Source organism: Rhipicephalus microplus, chromosome 7, assembly GCF_043290135.1.
Source record: "Rhipicephalus microplus isolate Deutch F79 chromosome 7, USDA_Rmic, whole genome shotgun sequence".
Lineage (NCBI taxonomy): Eukaryota > Metazoa > Arthropoda > Arachnida > Ixodida > Ixodidae > Rhipicephalus > Rhipicephalus microplus.
The window spans coordinates 28822907-28839313 of NC_134706.1; the positions used below are offsets into that span (position 1 = coordinate 28822907).

A 16407-nucleotide genomic window follows, 5' to 3' on the forward strand; every position below is an offset into this window, starting at 1 on the left:
ATACTTCACTTCGAACCGAAAATGTATTGACACACGCCTACTTTAATTCTTAAAAATACCAGAAGGGACCGGGAAAATGTGTTCCATTTAAAGTTCCACTCACTGAGAGATGAACAAGGGTGCAGAATGCAAGTAGAAAACTGATCGCATCACATGCAGCTGTTCCGTTAAAGCAGAAGTTCCATTCAACATATTTTCGTTAGCATTCGAAATCATTCAACCAAATCACCATTCACTGCAAACCTGAAATTTACTATTCTCCCATTGCCTGTGTGAAGGCAAACACTAAATGAGAGACTAAGGAAGAGTTCCCAAAAGAAGTTTGCACTGTCAACACTGCCATTCTAGCTACTGACCTTTTAAGTAGCTCTCTTAAGAGACAAAGACTGCTCTCCGTCTTTTTAATTTTTTTCGTTTGTTTCAAGAAAAGATGCTTAAATCTGCTGCTTCGAAACCAAAGTCCGTCTGCGCAGCTATTTCTGCGAAAAATCTGGCATCACCTACGTCTCCGTTACCGTCAAGAACTTGAACAGTTTGGAAGTACGCCAGTGTGCGCATGTGACAGCAGCCGAGCAGCTAACTATTTCGTCCCGTGCACAAGAAGAAGGTCGACCACTTGTCAGGCTCCGATTGCACAAAACTGTCGCTGAGGTTAATTTTTCAGCTCGCAGTTGCGCCCCCCTCTTCTGCCTGGCAAGACCTAAATATAAAGCTCTTTCATGGACCCTTAATTTCAGACGCACCTGTCCAAGCGCGTGCTTACGGAGCCGAAAATAGCCATGTATTTATCGCAAAAGCACAGGAGATGCCAAAAACCTGAGAGTTGTCTATTTCGAATTTTTCTGCCGCTAAACAACTCTCACGCCACTTAGCGGCTTTAGCCTTTCAGTTGAGCTTAACTTAAAAGCAGACTAAAAAGCAAAACCATTTTTCGCGAATTATTAAAGTACAATCTCACAATGCCAAAGAGGCCACTTTTACCATGACACTATTGCCGCATCGAACGCTTCATGAAACACGGCAGCGCTGTCAGCACAGAGTGGATGCACAGCAAAACAACAAAGTTAAATTAAGACGCGACAATTACACAGGAGGACATATTAATCCTAATCCCAACAGATCTAGCTCTTCCTTAGCCAGTACTTGGCCCAATTAGCAAAAAAAAAAAAAACTAGCATACACAGATTTGTACCAGGCACCTCAAAGAGTTAAAATGAGCTTCGAAGTCCAAAAGAGCCTGCTATGATTTGAGCACGGGAAGCTATCGAAAGAACCAGGACAGACTTCTTTGCTCTCTCTCGACCGCTATTCAAAAATAGGGAGTATTACTTCATTCGTGAAGTTCTTAATAATAGTGGATTAGCGAGTTACAGAGGCATAAACACGAGTTTCCGGGACAGTGAAGCGAGGCAGTACAGGCCTCTTTTTTTTTTTTTTCAAGGGCGAAGCTCCTTAAGGTGTGAGCACGTCCCGCCCTGTAGCGCTCGCTCTCACCTAGAGCACCCTGTGGTAGATGCGTGCTCTTACCGAATTGCCAAAATACGGGGCGAAATTCCTAGATTGAGCGTAAGGAAAATTCGTTCTATCGAGGTTGCCTCCCGCTGTCACTTTGTTACACAGAGGTCACAAATACATGCGCTTCTATGGAGCAACAGCAGAGAATTTGTTGTTTTGTTTTACTTCTTATTGATATTTGTTGTCCCACTCCTCTCTGTAATGCAAAATAACAAAAACGCCGACCAAGGTGAAACACACAAAACTTAAAAAAGACGTTTCGGCTCCCCACACGGGAGCCTTGTTTGTCCCCAACCAGACGGGATTCCGTCGGACTCTTGACTATATCCTCTCTGTAATGCCCAGTGCCTTGAGAGTAAATAAATGAAATGAAATGAAATAGAAGAACTTCATTATATGGAAGTTGACTATAAGCAGGTTTAACTGCACGGTAATACAACCACGTGGATGTAACAAGTGTTTTCTCGGCAGTACAAAACTGAACCCGACGAGTGGCATAGCGTATGTCACTCTGCTGCTGCTGTAAATTGAAACTGCCGTGAGAGTGTCATGTTTATTTCTCTTTATAAATTCCATTTTTCTTTTTCTTCAAGACCACCACCCAAACAAAAGAAGAAAGTGCGTCTACAATCTTCAGACACGGCGTCAGAAGAAGCTGCTACCTAGCATTTGCTGACCTGCCATTTCGCAGACGCCATAAAGCATACCGGAACAGCGAACTTGCTTGAGCCCTCTACTGTACTGCGCGTAAAGTCGGAGCGTATGGTCTCCTGGTAGTATACCGTAATGTTGAGCATACCGAAACATTTAACCCACCGAAGCTCTTCGTTAAATGCAAAGCCGAAATCTCGGTCGGATCGCTCACAAAAAAAAAGACAAAGGATGAAAAAGTGGACATTACGTGCGTGCGCATGTCGTGTACGCTTCTTGTCCATTTTGGTTTTCTTTTTCTTTGAGCCCTGCACAGTCCTAACTACAAATCCACACTAAATAGCCCAGTTTTCTATCCTAGATCAGTTTATTTCTTTCAGACAGAGCTCTTTTCAACGTTTCAACACTCTTAACTGGTGCAAGTCACATGTGCTTACTTTGACCCACTTATTGTTGTGAGCGCTTAAAGTCCCAAATACGAATCCAACTACACTCACAACTCATTATATTGTTGAATTTTAAATGAAAGTAAACTTGTTATATCCGAAAATTCAATATAAGGATATATTCCTAACACCGTATTTGTTGCAAGACACTTTTTCGTTTACTTTGCCATAACCGATATTTGGTTATATCAAGGTTTGAGATTGTTTTCTATTTTTAACAAGAGTTTCTTCTTATGCTCCATCACAAGACGCACGGGCGGTTGAGACCGACCTTGCTACAGCGGCCGATGTCAGGAGGCTGGTGGTCTGCGGCTGCGACGCCACCACGGCCTGGCCCGACGGCGAGAGGGTGAGCGTGAAAGTGGTGATGGGTGGCGTGGCACTCTTGAGGCTGTACGGCGCCGACACCTGCTGCTGTTGCTGCTGCTGCAACCTAAGCTGGGACCTGTCGGGGAAGAGAAGAGAAATCTGTTGCGTCACGAGAACACCCGTGTTGGCATTTCTTTTTTTTTTTTTAGATCAAACAGAAACAAAGGCGACCCGTGGTAGGCACAACAGCGACTGCTACCGCTATTTCTACAACCGAAGAAAATATTAGCAAGCTGGTAGAGATTTGAGGTGCCAAAACTCTAGTAAGAGAACAAACACGAGTTAGAATGAAAGACATCTAGGGTTCCTCTGTCCATACATAGTTGTGTTAGTTTGGATCTTACGCCTTTCAGCATGACAATGTGGAGGCAGTCTTGTTGGACATAACAGCTTTTAACTACACTCACACCCCACAACAATGTTGCATACTACATAGAAATAAGTCCGTAATATACAAAAATTGGTTATAAAGGTATGTTCCTAACACTGTACTTGTTGTAAGACTATTTCTGACTTACTTTGTCTTAACTGATAGTTCGTTATATCCGGGTTCGTTATATCGAGGTTGGAGTGTATTAGGAATGGGGTAGGACTTCCGGAAGCGAAAAGAAAGTTGCACAAAGTATAACTATCCTAATTTCTAATCTCATAGTCTAACTATTCTGGCTTGTAGGGTTGGCTACAATCCAGCTTAATAATAAAGTTATGAGCTGGCATAAAAATAGGCATTGACAGGAAAATGCATACATGGCACCCTGCCAATAAAAGACATGAATTTCTCCCCAGTGGATGTCCCTTACAAAGGGATTCAATTGCATTTAACATCTATGGCTAGCCCAACAACATGCCTTACTTTAACGTAGGAGAATATTCAGAACTTTATTTTTTTAGAACAAGAAAAAAAAAAGACAAAAGACAAAGATGAATGTGCTAGAATAGAGTAAAGAAGGCGAGCTGGTTCTGTGATAACAGGGGCACATATTAAAAAAAAAACAACAACGAAAACTTGCCTCTGGAGTTCGCGCTGGAGCTCCTCGATTCGCCTCTGGTGGATTTTCATCAGGTCTTCCTCCATGCCAGAGCCGGACAGGTCCGTCTCGGAGGCGCTAACCGCCAGAGAGTCCTGCTGCCCAATCAGCAGCTCTCCTCCACTTCCGTCAACCTCCATCGGAACCACCGATGGCGGGTTGCTGCATTTCAACAAGACGCGCAATCTAGAAACCACTGCGGAGCGCCTTCCGTCCATTACATTCGGAAAGCATCGGCAGCAACGAAAAGCGGAGGCCATATTCGAGTACAGCAATCGATAGCAACTGAAGAATTATGCTCAAACAGTACAACATGGGGTTATGAGTAAGGTCATCAACTTTGTCTAGGTTGACTTTCATGTCTAGGGGTCCTATGAAAATGCCCTGCTTCATTATCTTGTTGTAAAAAAAGATATGCTTGACCAGAGGATGCAATGAGGAAACATTCGAGCCTAATGGTCTTTTTATACACCCAAACTTGGATATAACAAACATAGATCACAACAAAGTGAATGAAGAACAGCGTTATGAAATAGATACAGTGTCATGAATATATGCTTATAATGAATTCATTTTTTCATAATGAGCTTAGAGTGTATCACGAAGGTACTTATGGCTTTGTTAGGGACTATCTCCTCAGTCCTTTCACACCCTAAGAGTTTACTCATATCTGCGACTCGAAGTTGCATGACCACACCAAGTTGGCAGCTAGTGATTGCTTTGGTCGAAAAAAATTTCGCCAGCACAGGTCCGTCGCTCAGATAACTTTTAATAAAAAGTACTGTTTCTGAAAAGGCGCAGCAGCAAGTTGCTTCTGTGCACCTGACTGCTAGGTAAGCCTCTAAATATTGCCGCAAGACAAGTTTTTTAGAGTCAAATGAAACTTGATAATGCAGGACTCCCACTACTGACTTTGCAACGCACTTCATTACTTTTTGTTGAATGTGTTCACGGACCAACGCTTGGTCTTGGTGAGAGAACAAGTCCCGCGGAAAGAAGACACTGCTACAAACAGCTCGGCCGAATCCTGCCATCATGCACGGCTATGAGAGTTTAAAAGTGGAGCCCGGGTTTATCAATTTCTCGCGCGCCCTTTTTCCATACGAAGGCCCGCGGTCAATTTTTCGGAACTGCCAGCACCTGCCGTTTGGCATCAAACAACAGGTTACTCTCTGTACTATCTGCTACTAACGGCTACTGATTCCAATCAGATGCGCTTCTTTCACCACAACGATAGTGCAGTGACCACACTAGTGCACACAGAAATAACAACGGGAGCGAGTGATCGGGCTTCGTCACATACACTCAAGATCCCGACGCGTGCCTAAGGAACTTCTTGCTCCATGTCGTCCCTCCCTGTGCAGCTTCCAGCGTGCTTGTAGGGGCGAGAGAAGGAACTTGAAGCGTGCGACAAATGACCGCAACTGCATTCGTTCCTGAGGAATTTGATAAATTTTTGCAACAACCGATTTGTGAGGCAAGGAACTTCGATACAAAGGTCATTTGAAGAGTACAGAGGACTCTCAGTAAACGAAAATCTGTAAAATGGAACTGCTGCTTAAAAGAAACAGCTACCTCTCACACAATTAGTTTGGTGCTTGAATGCTGCAACTCAGTTCACCTCTCAGTAAACAAAACTCCTTTTGAATACAGCACATTTTCTCAGTCTCTTCAGGTTCCGTTTAATGAGTCTGCTGTACCTCAAAAAGTTGTGAAGGACTACTGTAAATCCATTACACATCTAGCAAGCACACCTCGCAATTCTACCCCTTGATCGAACATCCCACCTTTTCAACTTCTAGTTACAGGAACCCATCATAGACTATGCGCTATAGGATATCCCACTCACCCATCGTGCATATCCAGGGAGAGCCCTAGCGACGGTGACTGCGGGGAGGAGAGGTCCGATATGTCCGTCGCCTCCACCGAAGACACCGGCTGGTCCGAGGGTGAGCCGCTGCTCTGAGTACCCGCCGAGCCAATGTCCGAGTACGGCTTTAACCTTTCGATGAGCTGCGGCTTGGACCCCGACACGGGCAGGTTGCGGCGCTTCAGCTCTGCCTTCAGGTCGCTGACTGCAATGGACAAAATGATCATTGCTTTCATGAGTCCACAATTGCAGCACAAAAAAAAAAGAAGCGTGGAAATGACAGGTGGGCAGGTGCCACCTCGTTCCGTTGGTTCATTTACCGTAATTACTCGAATCTAACGCGCACCTTTTTTCCGGTTAAGCGAGTTTATAAATTGCATGCGCGTTAGAATCGAGTACGAACAAAAAAATTACGGTCAATCTATTGCCATCGGCAAACCCAAAATGGCCGCCCCCTACGTGCGTCGGCATGGCGCGTCGGCCATTTCTGCCTATGTGTTTCCCATGTGCGGCACTTCGTACGTGTGCTGAGGAGTTCGTCATCTAGTAGTGCATTAGCATCGACGGCGTGGAAGGGCCGACTCCAAAAACTCGATAGCACCACGATGCCGCTTTTAAAAGAAAAGTTATGGCGTGTGCAGAAACGGACGGAAATCGGGCCGCATCGCGGTCGTTCGGAGTTCCCGAAACGTGCGTGCGGGACCGGCGGAAACAAAAGCAGAAGATTCTCGACAGCAAAGCTTCACGCAAAGGCTTCAGTGGACCACAGCAGGGTCGGTTTCCGCAAATTAAAGAGCTGCTCGGCAAGTATGTGCTTGAGCAGCGAGCGGCACAGCGGCCCGTGACGACAGAACTGCTCCAAGTGCGGGCTATGCAATTAGTCTTGGAAAAAGGTCTAATGCAGAGCCAGTTTAAAGCGAGCAGGTGCTGGCTAACTAACTTTATTTAGAGGAAAGGCTTTTCCCTCCGAAGGGGAACATGCATATGCGAAAAGTTTTGCGGAGGAGTACGATGAAAAGCTTCACAGTTTTCCGAGGTTCGTCCTAAACTTGCGGCGCAACAACGGCTACCTGCTTGGGCAAATCGGGAATGCCCATCAGACGCCTCTTTACTTCGACATGCCTGGCACCACAACCGTCGAGAAGAAGGGCGCGAAGCAAGTTCGCGTGCTGACATCGGTCCACGGTAAAACTACCGTGACGGAAAGCTCTGTTACACGTCAGATGGGCACAAGCTTCGCCCGTACCTCATATTTAAATAGAATACGCTCCCGAAAGGAGTAGTTTTTTCGAGTGGTGTGATCGTGCGGGCCGGCGAGAAAAATGGGTGCGCGTTGCAATTGATGTCTTACGTTTTTTTTTTTTTTTCGCGGTGGAAATCGGGTGCGCGTTACAATCGAGGGCGCGGTAGAATCGAGTAAATACGGTAATGCGGGCTCAGTTTTTGATGAGTAGATATCATACACAATCTTGCTTCTTTAGTGGCTAGCCAAGCCTCCACCTCTGAATCATCACTGTCATCAACCTCTTGTACTCATAAACCCCTCGGACTTGCACAGCCTTCTCAATAAAGCCCTTCCAGTGATTTTCATTTATCAGCGACACCCATTCGAGTCTGCTCTGCGCCTGAAAATTTCTTAATGCTATTAATCTATCAATCCCTCAACTGTCCTTAACTTAGTATACTGATTTTTGCATTCTTAATTTGTCTAATTAGCTTCTAATTCCGATGAGCTTTCTAACTTTACCATGTATTGTCTAGTTTACATTTCAATTAACACAGAAACCATTAATAATGAAAGAAGAAATTGCAAGCTCACCCTTCATGTCCTCCAGTTTGGACCGCTGACGCGGTAGCTCAGGTGTGATCGCCATGGCAATGGGAGGCGAGCTGACGGCGGGCGGCAGAGGTGGAGGCGGAGGGGGCGGAGTCGCCAGCTGTACGGGTGCCGGCTGCGATGCCTCCGACATCACCGGTTTCTGCGAGCAAGAGACGGACCCGAAAAATGCATGTTTACGAGAAAAACAAAAAGACGCAGGCAAAATGCAGGCGAATGCCCCTTAAAAAAAAACTACTGTACGTGCCAACGGTCGAGGTGTGGAATGCGAGGGTCGCGATTTTATACGCCGACACCCCCAATCCACAAAACTTGCACAGCCGCCCTCATTCTACAATTCGAAGCACTACTACAGTTACAGGGCCTGTGGTAATAAAACATCAGACAAATAGTGACACCTATTGTGACTTCACAAAATGACAAACTTCCCAAAAATAGCCCTAAGACATGAACAGAAATATGTACATACTAATGCATACACGTATGCGTGATCACGGCATGGTGTAGGCTATATAGTATGGTATGTACATACAGCCGCGCTCAATATGACTAGCTACACGGAGGCACGTGGACTTGCGTGTTGTAAGATGAAGCGTAGTTACAGCTTGCACTCATTTCCACAACTACATTACATCGTCTTATTCAGCATCATCCCCAAAATAGATGAACAATGTTTAGTTGTGGAAATAAAGAATAATGGAAGCCATGGGTGATCTTGAATCTTATGAGGCTACATGCTCCCGTGTTGCAAGTCATATTGGGTGTGGCTGTAATATTAATTCCTGGGATTCAACGTTTCACAATCACCGTATGAATATAAGGATTGCCGTTCCAGAGGGCTCTGGAAATTTTGATTATCTGGGCATGTCTAACGTGCGCTTAAATCTAAGCACACAGGCCTTGCGCGAGTGCGACTGTACATGTGTGCAGTGCATTATGTATGCATTAATGCATGCACTAATGCATATACGAAAGTAGGGGACGACCGTAAAGGAAGAAAGAGAGTTGTAATTCAATCCTTCGACAAGTGCAGATAAGGCAAACCATAATAGTTTTCACAGAAACCATAGCCTTAATGCGTGTCTCTGACCAAACAGTGAAAAAATGCACTTAGAAAAAAGAAAATGATAAAAAAATTTAAAACCGCTTGCACCATTGAGAAAACGGGAGCAAGGAAGCTTAGCGTGCACCTGCCTGACCTACTATTTTTCCTTTTTTTCTATCCCACAGTGCAATGCTCGCACCTTAATTTTTTTTTCTGTCCACAATGGCACGAAGTGGACCTTCAGACACGTGCTCGGCAGCACAACATTTCTGTTGTGCTGCCGCAACAATGATGGTTGTGCATGAAACAACTAAATGCAACAACGAAGAGCAGCAATCAAGTGTGGCAACGTGAACCGGCAGGTGGCCTCGATAAAAAAAAATCAAACTTCTTTATCAGGAATGGCTGATCGCCAACAAGCCCCCCCCCCCCCCCCCCCTATCGAGAGAACATCAACTGAAAAAGGGCCCGTAGAAATGCGCACGTCAATGGCGCACCTTTTAGGGACCCAATGCTGCCCAGCTGCATTTTTTTTTTCCACACTAGCTTGTGCCCGGTTTTCGCTAACTATGCTGCCCACGCACACCACCAGCTAGATAAATCTGAAAATCTTAACGAGGTTTGCTTGAAAAACAGTGGTTTCGAGGTGTAACGACAAACTGGCATTGAGAACCTCTCCCAACACCCCCATCTGCCACCCTCTGAAAAAAAAAAAGAAAGAACAACCAGAAAAAAATCCAACAGAGCATCAAAAGACCAATGCGAAACACGCAAGTGTGTGACAAGGAGAAGGAGGAGCGAGATAGACAGGGCGAGCCACACGCGATCCAATTTTCGAAGCGTGAATGCCATCCCGGCCCCATAACCCAGGGGTAGTCCGCAGAAAAGACTGTGTCAAATCGCCGAGGGGGGGAAGGACTTCGTTTAAGCAGCAGCCCCCACCATGGCCACTTGGAACGATGCCTGAGCTGTCACACGCGACCCTTCCTTCTTCGCCGCCTCTTCTCCTCTGCCTTGCAACTGGTCACGCCACGATAGTGAGAGGTATGAGAGGAGGGCGAAACACGGTCGGTGCATCATGAAATGCGTCCCTTTGTCTTAACGTTTCTGGAGGCTTTCCACTAAGGCCCAAAGAGGTCAGGGGAATCCCGAAGCCCGCGGGTCTTTAAAGAGGATAAGTTTTCCAGCGTGACGGAGGAGCGGCACGGCAAGCGGAAAATACTGAAGATTAAAAAAAAGAGGGAGAGAGAGACAGACAAAATAAGACGAGGAAACAGGTGTAAGCGCAAGGATGCAGAAGACGAAAAAAATGAAGACTGGCTCAAGGCTGGTTTTATCAAACGGTTCTGGTGCTGACACTTACCGTGCCGAGTTTTCGTCAACAGAAGTCTTAAGAGCAGCGAGTACATCAGCTGGCATTTGAGTTTTTTGTACGGAAGTATACAGAGTTCTCAGCTTAGTGCCAATGCCAAGAGAGCATCTCATTGCTGCACACATGTACTGTTGTAGAGTAGGAGCAGATGGTGTTAATAAACAACACACTTTAGCATAGCACCGATGTTTTGTATTTCAGTGCAGTGCAGACTCCAGGTACCGGGCGTTAGTACAGTGCAAGTTGTACGGTCGGACACTACCTAAAGTTGGCAGTATTTTCTCACTTAAGGGGGAAGATCAAAAAGCGTAAATAACAAACTTGACGCTCTTTGGCAGACTGTTCAAGCGGTGCGACTCACCTGAGCAGCGGGCAGGATGATCTGCGGATACTTCTGCTGCCACTCGAGCTGCCACTGGAGGAACAGCTGCTGCTGCTGTAGCAGGAGCTCGTACGACGACTCGGACGACGTCGACGTGGCTGGCTGGTTCTTTTGAGCGCTTGGTGGACCCTGCGTGACAGACGCGAACGGCGTTCAGGTGTCGATCCGGGAAACACAGCGAGACTGCGTTCGATCGTAGCGATGACCGCACGGATGCTTACAATGAGGAATAATTAGCAAATTCGTTTCTTTCCCTGTGCGCACATGCCACAGAAGTTGGGCGAGCCCTCACTACTCCCCTACAGATTGGACGCAGAAATGTCTGTAGCATAGCCCATTCGGGAGAGAGAAACTGTAGAGGAGGCAAGCATAGCATAAGCCAAGTACAGTCAAAACCCCTTCATAAAAGACACTGTTCTAACAGACAAATGGGTATAAAAGACACCAGTGTGCCTGGATTGAAATAGGTGTTGAAAAGAAAAAGCATCCATCGTACCCTGCTTACAACAGGCACCTCGTGTAAGGGACAAGAATTTCTCCTCAGTGCGTGTCTCTTACAAAGGGGTTCAACTGAACAGGTGACAGTGAAGCCTAGTGTAGCAAGGAGAGTGAAAAAGAAGTGAGGGAGAGGATGCAATGAAGGAGGTGGGAGAGGGTAAAGCACAACTAAGCAGACAGACGTCCAGACAAGAGAGGAGAGAGAATAGGTGCAGGCGGCTATGCGGAGAAGAGGAGAGAGGGAGGCGGAGAGGAGCTGCAGGGCGAGACGGTAAATCGCAATGCCGGAAGCAGTACCGACACGAATTTTACGGGTTCCAGGAGTTTCGCTCAAAATGAAAACACCGGTGTCAAGAACCCCAAAAGCAGGCATCACGGTGCCTCAGAATGCGTTGATGATATTTTTAACACTGCTACCTAAATCCCAATGCTGGAAGCAGTAACGACCCAAATCCTACGAGTTCTAGGAGTTTTGCTCAAAATGAAAACACCAGGGTCAAGAACCCCAAAAGCAAGCATCACAGTACCTCGGAATGCATTGATTATATCTTTAACACTGCTACCTGAAAAAAATCCCTGTCGGTTTTGATTTCGAGGGGGTGATTTCAGAATGACGCATCAACGAGGCGCGACGTAATATAAGTCACACGGGGACAGCAGCTCCATCAACGAGTCGCGACGTAATATAAGTCACACGGGGACAGCAGCTCCATCATCTACAGGTTTTTAAACGTGATGCAAGTAAACAACAATGACATGTCTTCCAGCGACCCCAACAGTCATTTGGACGATTTTGGTCACGTGCAGGACGAGAAGCTTGCAAAGAGAGTGAACTGTGTTGATTCGCCATGGTAATGTCTATTGCAGTGCGACTGGCTTGCACATGCTGTGAAATGAAACTTTAAAATAAAACAAGAACATTTTATGTGTGCTTCCTGGCCGCGATGTATGGAGAGCGGTAACACTGCAAGCCAATAAAACGAAAAATGTCCCTTTTCTGACGCCTTAAAAATTACGTCAATACTCTTTTCAAACCTCTTTATTCCTTGCTAAACCATGCTTCACTTAGCCTAGACCTGCACTATTTTACACACCACTGCCAAGGCTTTCCCTCAGCTCTGCTGTTCTTTGGTCTTTATGACGTTAATTTAAGCCACCTTCAGGGGGTGTTGCTTTGTAAACGGTTGTTTTAAATAAATGCCTAACAAACCTAACATAGATGAGTAGTGTCTTTTGAAGGGCGTTTCCTGCTAACTGCACCTCACAAAGAGCATAAAAAAATACGGCAGCTGTTAAATGTCAAGACTATACATCACAGGCACCAACTAACAACTGGCCAGATGTTAGCCGCGTGTGTGTGTGTTTTTTTCTTCGTCCTCTTGACCTTCCCATTTCACTTGCAGCAAGAACATTAAAAACAAGCATACAGCAAGCACCGGCATAAATAGTGGGCAGCAGAGTGCGAAATTGGGAGGACAGCGCGTAGAAGTGTGCAAACTCAAGACATCACAGCGAACTGTGGCCTTACACTCCTCAAAACAGGCAGGGACAGCCTGACAACAAATGAACACCAGGGAAGGCGACGTCTAGTGCAGTTACGAGAGGAGGGGGGGCAACGAGAGAAAGCAGTAGTAAAATGTACACAAACAAAGTGGCACCCCCTAAGCACAGAACGAACTAAGCTATCGTAAAGTAGTGAAAGTTGCGTGCACGAAACAAAACCGTATAGGTAGTACTAGGCCAGGTGTTTGTGGCAGTTTCAAGACTGCGCGTGCGGCACCCCCAGACGCGTTTTCCCGCTTTCGTGCATCGCTATCATGCTAAGCCTTAGTCAATACAAAAAGCCTCCTCCTTTAGTAAACTTTTAAACAACAAACGAAAATAAGCGTAACGTAGCACAACTGACGGCATGAAAAGAAGGCGCAAGAAAAGAAAAGCAATGTGGGAAGAAACAAAAATCTGAAGCACGCGACGAGACGGGCCCGCAAAGAGTGAGAAATGAAGGGAGTGGGGGTGAGGTTGGTGCCAGGCGTGCCGCCGCTGGGATTGCGGACGACGCTGGCGACGGGCCAAGGAAGGCGCGCGTTAAGCGCGCGCTGCTGCTCGCGAGAAAAGAAGAAAGACTGGCCAGCCATCCGGCACCTGAGACAAAGACAGCCCCAGTGAGCCACTGACTGGCGAGTAGAAGGGACAGGACCGGCAAAGCGAGCGCACCCCGCCCGTGCCACTTGGCAGATGAACAAACGCCGCGGCGGCGGCAGCAGCGGACTGAGAGAGGTAACGAAAAGTGCAGAAAAGTTCGAAGCAAACAAAAGCGGCTGCAAACGCACAACGCCGGCGACGGCAGCTGCTGCGGATGGCCAAAAGCGTAACGAAAAAGCCCCGGAGGGGGTTGCTGAGGGACGACAGTGGCTGGGTCTCGATGGAGTGAGGGGTAGACTGCAAACGTATGTCTGCCACTGTCGGCAGACGACGCAATTGTGAGGGCGGTTCTAATAAACGTCTTGAGTGGTCCTTTAAGTAGGCAATTAGAGAAATACAAGTCCAAAAGTACTGATGCCCTGCTACCGCTCCAATTATGTGCTCGCAAACAGCAATCCTTACTTGCTTTATAAGAATGAGGTGGCACAAGTCAGCACTGTCGTTTGCTAGCTTAGCCAGACAACGCGACTGTGACCGTTATCACAATATTTGGTGTGAGCGATTATTTGAACTTGAATTGCCAATTAAAGACGTTTAAGTCAAAATGACTGCTGCTTCATAAGTGCTTGAATGTCATGTGAAGACTGCAAGTAGAGTTGATATTTAGCTTATTGCATGCTTGGCGTGATAACATTCACTCGTTTTGCATGGATGAAGAAGTAGAAGTGAACAGGTGAACACGATTGTCTACTAATTCAGTGAGATGACGTGACTGTTGCAATACATGGCTGTGGCACTAGTCTAGGTTGCCGAATAAAATAATTAAAATCCTAATTATGGCTGCCTCGTTTGTGTTGGACTGCACACGTTCCATCTTTATAATAAAATTTGTATCACTGTGCCTGGAAATGGTGCCTATTCGTTTCACGCAGACGAAAAAGCAAAGGTAGACGTCAAAACACGGGTCTTCTGCATGCTCAGCTGTTAAAATATGGTTTTAGGTCTTATGAGAATCCTGCTACACAGCTACAACAAAAAGGCTTACCTTGCAGGACTGCCACCTTAAAGAGTATAATTAGCAGGAACATTGACCAAGTCAATCAAAACATTTCAAAGTGGACGCGCCGCAGGGACTTGCAAAAAGACCTCTGGCTAGCAGGGCAGACAAAGAAAGCCCGAGTGAAACTTCGACCAGCAGGCGAGTGTCTTCTACTGTTTGGCAGCTGAACAGACGCAGTGACTGTGCAGGAGGCCAAAAGGGCATCAAAAGTGCACAACCCTTCCAGTTCCAGTTACTAACAGCATAAAATTGTGGCAGCTGACGCTGCAGACACTCGAAGATGCAATCAAAAAGAAACGAGAACTGGCGGGACATAGGTAACTCTTTCCTTGCCTGACTGTCACAGTCAGGCAAGGGAACCAGAGCAGACGGCAATGAATACTCGAGCAGCCTTCGGCTGACGACGCGAGCACACCGCTATATATATCTACACCGTCACGTATGCGCTATGGTGGGCACTTAAAAACAATTTATGCCGCAATTATTGCTGCCTCATTAGCACTATAATTTCGCACTAAGATTGTATCTTTCAGAATTGGCTTCGTGTCATTATGCACTTGGCACCAATGCCCACCCGTCGTACGCTCGGGCGAAGAAACAGACACGGACGGGTGAACACAGTCGTCTGCAATCCAAGGTTTCGAGAGATGACAGTGAATCCAGAAGAGGAGCCATTATGTAATCACACAACATGAACCCTGACAACATTGATGTTTTACCCAGCGGGAGTGACGAACATTGACTTTTTTCCAACTATTTAGAAGAAAAACAGGCGATGGAAGCTATTCTATGCATGAGAATGCTGGAATATACATGTTTTTGTAGTGGCAATCATTCTTGGAGAGCCAGGACAATTCAAAGACAGATCTGGCTGGCACCGTCTCATCTGTCACAACAGGTCATTTTGTAGTGAAGCAGCACATAAGCAGATTTCTCGAGTTGGTATCACATCAAAGCGAGCTTTATCTAAGCTTGAATACTTTTGATTGAACATCCATTACTACTAAATGCGGCGGGTTGTGACTGGATGCCAACATTGGACGGCAAACGATAGAAGTCAGCACTTGCTCTGCGACAGTTTGTTAATTGAATTTCGTCAGCACTTGATTATGTACGAATTTCTAACTCACAAGACAAAAAATGTACCTTCATGGGTGCAACAAATATGAATTTGTAATGAACCCGTGTCCCATTAACATCAGCGGTCAACTGCCCGTAGCAAACAACACCTTCTAAAGCAGCATGTTTGGCTCATTGAGGTCTTGTAGGCTGGTTTCAAAGAATGAAGCAATGCTGTGACTTCATAGACCCCCAAAGCTGCCTTCGTGCAAGCCTTTCTAGTCCTCAACCCGGGTTGCATCGTCCCTAAAAATATGAAACTGCCTATTCGACAAGTCATCATCGTTGCAGCCCCACGCTGCCACTCCAGTGATGCACCTCCCAATCACTCCGCTTGCGGGACAACCGATTTTCGCCGGCGAGAAAATGAAGAAGTCCCGTCGCGGTGGCGGCGAGCTCGACTCTCGAAATAAACTCGCGACGATGCCCGCTTGCTCCCCGTTTCTTTTTTCGAACCCTCAGACACTACGCGGCAGTTAACGGAAGGAAAACCCACGTGTGTACATCGTCAGAACGTGCAAAATACAATGCAGCAACGAGCAACAAGAGAATCGCTAACACATGGTGGACGCACACCCTGTAACAATAGGGGAAAAATTATAGTTTAGACTTGGGACACGGAACCAGGCCGCACCGAGGAAAGCAAGACGAAAATAAGCAGCGACGAGAGGCGGGAAAGAGCGACCCGAGGAGAACACACGTGTGTGACGGAACGTGTTCTTCCCCCCGTGCCGCCGTCTCGACCGGTCGACAGTCTCGCTTCACGGAGCGCCGGTTCGCTCGCGCACACCTGCCGAGCTGTTTTCTTGGCAAGCACTTGTAGACGGAAAACATGTTTTCACCACGCGGCACAGAGATTCAAGAGTTGTGGTGACGCCTAAGCGGCCTTCTGCCTCGGGGCCCGCAAATGGTTGACATCTTCAGTTGCCCTTTGTCATCTTCGAGAAATCGAAATTGATGTGCATCAATGAGCTTTGACCCTTTCCCTGCCGTGGATGAGCCAAGTTTGTTCACTCGACGCGGACGAGAGCCCAGCTTCTTGAAGGCAATCTTGCTTTTTTTGTACTGCCATT

The 16407-nt window shown here is 46.6% G+C and overlaps 1 protein-coding gene across 4 annotated transcripts in view; it reads right to left on the reverse strand.

The window, feature by feature from the left end:
- Positions 1 to 16407, reverse strand: part of Mrtf (Myocardin-related transcription factor) — a 308475-nt gene that overhangs the window by 7322 nt on the left and 284746 nt on the right. For all 4 annotated transcript variants that reach the window (XM_075868898.1, XM_075868899.1, XM_037430793.2 and 1 more), the window contains 5 exons: positions 10495 to 10644; positions 7699 to 7858; positions 5859 to 6084; positions 3992 to 4171; positions 2884 to 3057 (listed from right to left, as the gene is read on the reverse strand). In XM_075868898.1, the coding sequence (XP_075725013.1) occupies positions 2884 to 3057; positions 3992 to 4171; positions 5859 to 6084; positions 7699 to 7858; positions 10495 to 10644 (890 nt within the window). The remainder of the gene's footprint in view (positions 1 to 2883; positions 3058 to 3991; positions 4172 to 5858; positions 6085 to 7698; positions 7859 to 10494; positions 10645 to 16407) is intronic.